General features: G+C 48.4%; 1 protein-coding gene across 1 annotated transcript; it reads right to left on the bottom strand.

The window, feature by feature from the left end:
• Positions 1 to 6,766: 6,766 nt before the first annotated feature.
• Positions 6,767 to 8,957, bottom strand: LOC135398154 (cytochrome c oxidase assembly protein COX16 homolog, mitochondrial-like). The gene is made up of 4 exons (XM_064629589.1): positions 8,713 to 8,957; positions 8,544 to 8,618; positions 8,404 to 8,481; positions 6,767 to 8,297 (listed from the first exon to the last, which is right to left on the bottom strand). Exons 1-4 carry the CDS (start codon positions 8,797 to 8,799, stop codon positions 8,169 to 8,171), a joined length of 369 nt encoding a protein of 122 aa, XP_064485659.1. The 5' UTR covers positions 8,800 to 8,957; the 3' UTR covers positions 6,767 to 8,168.
• Between the last annotated feature and the right edge of the window lies 1 nt (position 8,958).

Below are 8,958 nucleotides of genomic sequence, written 5' to 3'. Positions count from 1 at the left end.
GCGCGTTTTGCTTGTTACTCCGACCACACTAATGGCGTATTCCACAGAAACTCGAACCATGGTGACCCATACTCAAGCCCACTACTGAGCAAGAAAATCCGGCACGGAAGGACACAGTCAAAATCCACCAGTGAAAGCTAAGCGAGTCGGACCGACGGTTAATTGCTGTGCCTCGCACGATGCGGAAGTGACGACATTACTTTGTCGCAATTCCGGTCAAGTCCGAGAGGTTCCTCAGCGGAGCACCTGGGCCCGCTTGCACAAAACTTCTGCTAGGATCCTAACCTTGAGGAATTTCCTTTAGCGCAGCCTCGCTATAGTGCTCGTGCAACGTGCTACTGACGTAAACTTTCCTATCAGCGAAATGCACTGCCAGGGCTGTGACAGCGAGTTAATCTGAAATGACCAGCGAACCCAAGTGAAACAAGCTTTTTCTGCCGATGAGGGAAAACAAAAACGGTCCAGCTAAGAAGTGGCCAGGAACGCGCTCTAGACGTATTGCATCGCCGTTCACTGCCAACACCACCTAGATAGAGCTTACTCGTCGACGTGACGTAACAACTAATAGTCAGCCAATAAGGATCGTGTTTTCAGCGGCGGTAGCCAATCACGGACGAGCTCTCAGCAGTCGTAGCCACGGAGACGAACCACCGTCGTCTGCGAGCAGTGATGGAACGTCCCCGCGTACTGAACGGGAAAACTTTAAGATAAAGCTCCAAAACGGTCCTGTATCTTTCTTCTGACTGATTTTCTGGAAAGCGTGCTGCGCGCGTTTTGTCTACAGATTCATGTCTACAGGTCCCAAGTTAGCTGCAATCATTTCCGAGTTCTTGAATTCGTAGAACGGCGAATCACAACAGCAGACGAATTCTGACTATATATATCCACGTAGCGAAGGAGGGAGAGGAGGCAATAAGCAGGCCTTCTGTACCGAGGTGGCGTCGGCACTGCGCGAGACGCGCTTTGCTCCCCCACATACTCCCGCAGAGGACAGAGCAGTGTATAAAAAAAGGAGTCCATATTAGAGCCCTGCACGGGCACGGGCCCCCGACCCGGGTCCGACCCGTGGACGGGGCCGGGCTTGTTATTGGCTGTGTGCTCCGGGCCGGGCCGAGCCGAGCCCGGCCCGACAAACATGTTAGCGAGAGTCAGGTTGGCCGGGTCACACAGCTAATTCCACACAATGGAGCACACAATTAGTTCATATCATCACGCGCTTGCATCATTCCTGGGCATATACTCGTATTTGCAAAGACAAGCAAATGACACTGCATTATGCGTATGATTCGACCCTCTAGAACATTCTCAAAGCCACTTCACCTTGCTCCTCACGTATCTCACAATCACGTTCGCAAAGTTTGGTGAGAGGGGTAGGGACTGGGAGAAGGAGTTTGTGGACAGCATCCTCAACCTCCGCATAAACGATAACGCCCATGCCAGCGTGCGTTCTGGATTTAATTTGGTCTCGTGCTGTTACGGTGTTAAACCGCCAGGACGTGAATGTTTGTGGCCTTGTCTTCTCTTCTTATAAATTTACTTATAAATTTGTTTGATAAGACCCAGAAACGCGTACGTCACTACTGGAAATACTAAGCCGGGATCTACTCGCCGAGTCACCGGGCCGAGCCGGGCTCTATTCGCTTAGACGGCGAGCCGGGCTCCACTCACTAGGCCACCGGGCCGGGCCCGTACTGGGCCGCGCAAAAGTATGAAGGTCCAGGCCATTTTTTTTTATGCGCCCGGGCCGGATCGGACCCGGAAAAGTCGGCCCGCGCAGGGCTCTAGTCCATATACCTGAAGCGCGGCCCATTTCTTGAGCTCTCTGGCCAAGCACGATCCGAAATACAGTTCGTTATTTATCCCAGGCTACTCAAGCTATATTTCACCTGTATTCACTGGGTGCCCCCATTTTAGGGAAACTGGATTAGATAGGATGAAAATCGATATCCCTAGCGATCTGCCAAAAATAGTAGATGGGTAGAAATCCAGCGAACCGGTAGAATGTAGGAAGGGAGTTGCCTCAGGACAGAAGCCGCGGCCTCTGTCCTGAGGCAACTCCCTTCCTGCCAAAAATAGTGGATTTTGTGATCACTTTTATCGACACCAGCGAGATGGACAGCGAACACAATCATCACCATCATCACCACCACCACTTGGATGCCACCCCTATTGTGGGCTAGAAAGACGCTCCCCATACCACCCCTTAGATGGAGAGCGGCATGGCGGGAAAACGCAAAACAGCAGAACCGCTGGCTATAGGGGAAATGATTGGCCGGTTGTTGCAGTCATGGAGAACAACGCGGATATCATATTGAATCAGCTTTTTCGCCCTCTTTCGCGATATCATGGCCTTTTTCTAGTATCCTGCAGTGTCCTATTGTTTTCACCTCTATTTTATATGAAATAAAATAAAATGAAATAATACGATCACGGGGCAGATGTTCCCAGAACACAATAAAAAGTCTTTAAAAAATAAAACAAAACTTTTCAACAGCGAGCCCTGCCGTCGGCAGCGTCTGCCGAGGCCAACATAACAGAGCAGTCAGACGACGACGTAAGCACGCGATCTCGTGCCGGCCTTCGTACTCGTTACAGCATTTCCTGTGTGGCTGAAGAAGCAGAAGAAGAAGCAACGAGTATTCCTTCATTCCGCTTTCAGTCATTGCCTTCGAAGTCTGCAATGCCAGAAGAAACTTGTCTCTGGGGAAGAACTATTCCTGTATGCGCTGCGCTAGTCGTTGCTGCGCTAGCCATAGCACTTGTGGTTGCCATCATCGTGACCTTGAAGCATCGCTGGGCAGAGACTCCTGACAAGAGTGAAGTCTTTTGTTGTCCCGACCTAGTACGCCTCCTATGGGTATCTTCCAACATGAGCGTCAATCCTTGCCACAACATGTACAAGTACACGTGCTACAACTGGGACAGCAGCCAGCAGTCGTCCGTTCTCGAAGACACGCGGCTCTCGAAAGTCATCATTCCCACCTTTACACGGGCTAACACCGCCGCAAGCCGGACGGTCGCCATGTACTACAGAGACTGCCTGGAGACAGCATCTACGAAAATCAGGGAAGTGGACTCAGTCGTCGAGGCCTTTCTCTACGTTCTGGGGCCCACATTACGTCCAACGGCAGCGGATATGTTGGGCATCTTGCTTCGGGTAACTCTCGGATACGGGACAAGTCCTGGAATATCGATAGGACTACTCTCATCTGGAGCGCTGGGCGACATGGAGCTCCAATTCGGGACATCGTCAAATTGGGTTGAGCAAGACGAATTGTCACATCGGCGGCGTGCATTAGACGTTTTCAATCGTGTTACCGAGAGTACCATCCCTTTGGATAACTTGGCTAGTTTAGCAGCAAGGGCGTTTGCGGGAGACGAGGTAGAAGGAACGCTCAACTATTCGGACACGATTGTCTTAGAGAAGATACTACCAAGCGTTGCAGAAGATGTCTGGCAAAGGGAGTGGTACGCAAGCTCTACTTTCCAGTTACCACGTAACTTTAGGCACACAAGCGTGGAACGGCTGAAGTGCTTTTTCGATGCCACAGTCAATGGTTCTCAACCAACTGCTCTGGCGCTCTTGATCATAGAGTCGAGCGTGGAATTGTTTCTGGAATTTTTCTCAGATATCAGGGACTCAAATCCTACTAGAGTCTGTCAAGAAAAGTCAATGCGATTAGGCCTTCTTTGGGACGTCGTTGTCGATGAAACCTTTGGCGACCCGCTCGCAGAAGATGCGCTGCGTAAACTGTACTACACCATTGTGAACGAGATGCTACGCTTTATAACGCAGAACTTCCCTCCCGAAGACGTTCCCCTCGCTCAAGAGATTGTACCGAGGAAGATCTACCTGACCTCAGACTTCCATCTGCGCAAGATCCCTCCGCCACTCGACGCGTCTGAATTCTGGGAGAGGCACCTGGCTATTAAGGAATATGAGAGAGAGACGATGCTGTTCCACAGACGGATGAACCTGCCTCGCTATGAATTTGGTGCCTTTAGCGGAACTCGCTTCAGACGCTTCTCACCACCACGCCGCGTCTTGGTTCCACCAGTCTTTTATACCATAATGAATTTCACCAGCCGGGTGGACCCTCTTGTGAACATGGCGGTGGCAGCGGACTTCGTATCTACACTGAGTGAACTCGCGTATTTCGCTAATTACACCGAAAAAACGAAGAAGCTTCAGGAGGCCCTCGCGAACTGTGTTTACCAAAAAGACGATTTCTTTGCCACTCTCAGAACCGAGGTAGAGTTTTTGGTGAATCTAACCAAGTCTACCACGTGGGACAAACCTATCGATGCTTGGCGGCTGAAGATGTCCAGGGGAAAAATCTTCTACATGAGTGCTGTCTTCCATAATTGGTGTGGCTCGGCGAAGCGAGGTGAAGCGGAGAACGAGATGATAAATAAGGTCCTGCTGGGAAGTTCAGACTTTCGGCACGTTTTCGGATGTTCAGCAGTGTCTACCGCGGACTACTGTTACATGAACTACAATGCTGGCGGGTGAAGAGATATGATGGCTACATTCTGTAACGTTAATGCATAATTTAGTTCTTCTTTAATGTACGTGTGTACTTTCATTATATTTTATAAGCACATGTAGTATTTCTCTCTGAAATAACATAGGGCTATCCACACTCTTAAAAAAAGGGTGTACTTTAACTCATTTTTTTGCCACATATATAACACCCTTTTGGAGAGTACAATTACGCTCAAACGGGTGTCTCCTCACTCCCTCAAGGGAGTAGCATAACACCTTTCTCCCCACTGGAGAGTAATATTACTCCCCGGCAGGGAGAAGGTGTTATGCTACTCCCTTGAGGGAGTGAGGAGACACCCTTTTGAGCGCAATTGTACTCCCCAAAAGGGTGTTATATATGTGGCAAGGAAAGGAGTTAAGGTACACCCTTTTTTTTAAGAGTGCATCCAGCATTTTTAGGCGTCTTCGCACCACATGAAGAGATGTTCAGTTATGTCTCTGCCATGGCCGATGCGAGGGAACAGCTAGGCCAAATTTCTGAATATGGTTAACTGACCCGCATCACCTGCAAGCTTGTGTTCATTGACACCTTGTTGAAATGCATCATATTGCATCATATTTCAGTCATAGCTCACCGTACATCAGCATGTGAAGTGGGCCCTCGCCTGGGTCCATCACATGAACCTGCGCATGTGCATAGGTTTCATATTCGTTTTTGCACGTCATGAAAAAACTTATATTTTTGGAGCCGAAAGGACCTGGCAATTGGACCTTCGCGCTGCTATCTCATCACGCCGAAGTACAGCTGTATTGGCTCCTGGACTTCTGTTGCCTCGATACCAGTGACGACACGAGCAACAATGTCCGTCACCTGGGTACAGGGCCGGCGATAAGGGGAGGGCGAATAAGGAGACCGCCTTAGGCCCCGCGCACGAAGGCTTCAACCAGGGATTGTCTTATTTATCTTATCACTTAATCGCACGCACGATCTTCGACTAAAACAGAAATGAGAGAATGTGTTATGCGCCATTCCGTCATGTGATGAGAAAAAGTCCAACCTTTAAGAAAAATCCGCCAACCCTGCAAGTTATACCGAGGATTTCGCACCCTTCTCTCCTGCTGCCATTTCCCGTACTACTAAAATCTCCCACACTTTTCATTACTGCTGGTGTGAAACAGGCCCTGCGATGTGGCTTTGCCTCTGGCCCCGCAAGTCTTGGGATTCAAATTTTACGAGAGGAGTGGTGCACTCTGCTCGTAAAACCCCGAAACACACAAACCCAAAAACGTATGAGTCTCAAATGGGTCAGAAACATGCAGGAAAGGAGGCGCCCCAACGACTCTTCGATATACGAGAGAAGCGTGGAGCAAGTGACGTGAGGATAGGAGATGAGCTGTAGGTTCTTTGGGGGGGCCACGCGAAGGTCACGTGGCCCCTTTGCACACGCCTCTTTGGTGGCCACTTCGGCGCGCTACAACCACACCTCTCCAAGTATCCCGAAACTATGCGTTGGGAGCTGACATAGAGATGCATGTAACCGAAACCAGAAGGCGAGCGGTGATGTCACTTGAGTGCCCACCAATCTTGGCTTCACTTCTCAGAGCCATAGGGCTCTTCCTCCCTTTTCTTCCTCCAGGTTCAGGGTCAGAAACCATGGTTAGAAACCACCAGAGGCGGATCCAGGATTTTCCTGAGAAGAGGGAGCGGTCACGGACAGCATGCTAGATACGCGACCCAGGGTCAAGTCAACGCTGAGTGAGACATAAATTGAGGAGGGGGTCGGGACATCCGGAACCCCCCTCTAGATCAGCCCCTGGAAACCACATACAACCCACTAAATATACGACCCCATTTCATACGTTATAGCCTATGGTTTCGACGGGCAAGGTCTTATACATTACTCATTTGAACGGGTTTTTAAAACTGCGATATGTCAGAGCCGATTGTGGCGCCGAACAGCGCTGAGAGGCGTCGGCAGACAGACGGGAAGTGACGTTGTAACTGCGCACGCGTGCCCGAACTACCCGAAGGCCACTACAATGAAGGCCCGTTCTGCGGTGCCCGGCTCCTTTTACAACCGCCTGCGTAGTCATAAAACGAAAAAAAAAAAAAGTTTTCCCATGATAATACGTCACTTCAAAAACGGTGGTGAACAGTTAAGAGCGACCTTCGGAGTGCGAGAGCTTCGTAACACGGGATTGCAGCAACATAGCGTTTTGACGTGCATGTTCAGCAGATATAAATCAATGTTTACAAAGTTATTTCCTCACAAGTTTCAAAATGTTTTCACAACCCCTTTAATGCGAAAATTCGTTTCTGGACACTACCCCTGATACATCTGTGAATATGTACGCAGCATTCCATAAATGCACAGTCTGCAGTACATTGTTGTCCAGCATTTCTTCAGCCTATTCGCACCACAGGAATAGTTGGACATGGCCCAGACCACCTGCACACCTTGGGATCCACTGAAGCATATTTTCCACTCGCAATTTCATGTAGCCACTGACAATAACAGAAAGTCTCACGTCTGTAGCTCACGCATGTCAACACGGAAGTCGCATCCACATGTCATACTAACTGCAAGGCTCCCAGCACTAGGGTAGTAGTTTCAAGAGTCCGTGTCTGGGCTAGCAAAAGATTTTGTCTGTTCATCATCACGTGACTCACCACACAAAGCCACTGCAATTCTCTAGATCAGTGTTTCTCAACCGTGGTTCCGTGAGCCTAGCCCTGAATCTCCAGGAACAGAATTTTGGCAGCACTTACAAGTGTGACTTGATTGCCTACCAAACTTCACTCTCGGACACCTTTTCTGTGCTCAACATTTAATTGTGATCACAGGACCAGGTTGCTGTGGCTGAAGGTCACTGCAAAGAGTAGAGCTAGCACCTGTCGTCTTTATTGGTCTGCTCAACTCGTAACTCACCCTGACAATTTCTCCGCAACACGCATTTGCTTTTCTCTTTTGTTTGAAAGCATTACAAGTACTATGTTATCTGCAGGGAAGTATTGTAAAACAGCTGAATGAATCCGGGAAACCGTAAGCAACATCTTACAATGAAACAATAATCGATGAAATAAATTAAAATCACACAATTAAATAATCAGACAGAATAAAAATTAGCTACTTGTATGACATCTAGTTCGCCTCACCAACTTCTACACCGTTCCAGACTGTAGTAGGTTCCTTGAAATCATGCAGGCACAATCATGGGTTCCCTCGAATAACATAAGTCGGGAACCACTGCTCTAGATGAAGAGAGTTGTGCATGCTCAATATGCTATAACAGTTTCTCTCTGCACCAGGGAGAGGGCAAAGTTTGCAGAAAACATGACAAACAAATTGTATCTCCACTCACAATCTCACAATGCAGCTATAAGGCAGCACTAACACCCCAGCATGATCCCACAGGTGCCTCAACCTGGAAATGTTACCCTCTTATTTGAGAGGGACCAATCAGGTCGCTCCACGGAAAATATGGGAGAGAGGAAAATTGGGGTGCTGCACAGACAACTCCACCTACTTGCACAGGGCATAGCAGGCATGCTGACTTCCTACAGAGAGTGCAATTGCATATCCTGCTTCAACTTTTATACACTGTGTTACACTGAAGTAATGCAAGATCCCCTAAATACGTAGTGTCAGGGGAGACCTTGACCAAGTTGATGACTATTCTCCTAGCTGTTCCGCTTGGTTGTTACCTGCTTCTGTCGTTCTTCTAAGATCTTGTTGTATTCATTATTTTCTTCCCACGGCCGGGGTCCACGAATATTCTCCCAGCTCTCAGTGTCCATTTTTTGAACGTCCTATCGAAATAACGAAGATTTATAAACGTGGTTAATCTCCATTCACTGAACAGATAATAACGCATATAGTAACCTACACAGTTCACGGTTACAGCCAGTAACGTACCTCATAAACCGACTCTAGTGTGACTTCCCCTTTTGGTTTCATTTTCACTCCGAATTTAGCAGCTTCCTCGGGTGTCACCTGTTGTACAATTGCAATGCACTGATTGCTGCAGCAGCTTTACAAGATAAAATCATACTGACCTTTGTGATGCCGGTGACTTCAAATCGCAAGGAAGTAAACTGTTTCAATGCAAACGAACCTCCGACAACAAGAACCTGAACAGAGAGCGAACCAAATAGTGGTTCATGTACTAATACTCCAGGCTAATTTCGGGTGCGAAAATAATGCGAAAAACAAGTGGAATCTCACCATAAACGGTACTCCGACCTTGATAAACTTTCGGCGGCTGAATGCTTGAATTGCGTTTCTCAAGCCGGTAAGGAACATGACTACCATAGTACTTCTTCTCTCCGGTTCCGCAGATGCCGTAAGAAATGTATCATATTGGCGATGCTACAAGTTGGTAGCCACAATGCAGTAAACACAGGGATATACGAGAACGGTCCTACACATGGTCCGACTCCATGTAAATGTGATGCAGAGAGGCACGTAGCC

Source organism: Ornithodoros turicata, chromosome 6 (assembly GCF_037126465.1).
Source record: "Ornithodoros turicata isolate Travis chromosome 6, ASM3712646v1, whole genome shotgun sequence".
In the NCBI taxonomy this organism is placed as follows: Eukaryota; Metazoa; Arthropoda; class Arachnida; order Ixodida; family Argasidae; genus Ornithodoros; species Ornithodoros turicata.
This window is presented reverse-complemented; position numbering and strand designations above follow the sequence as displayed.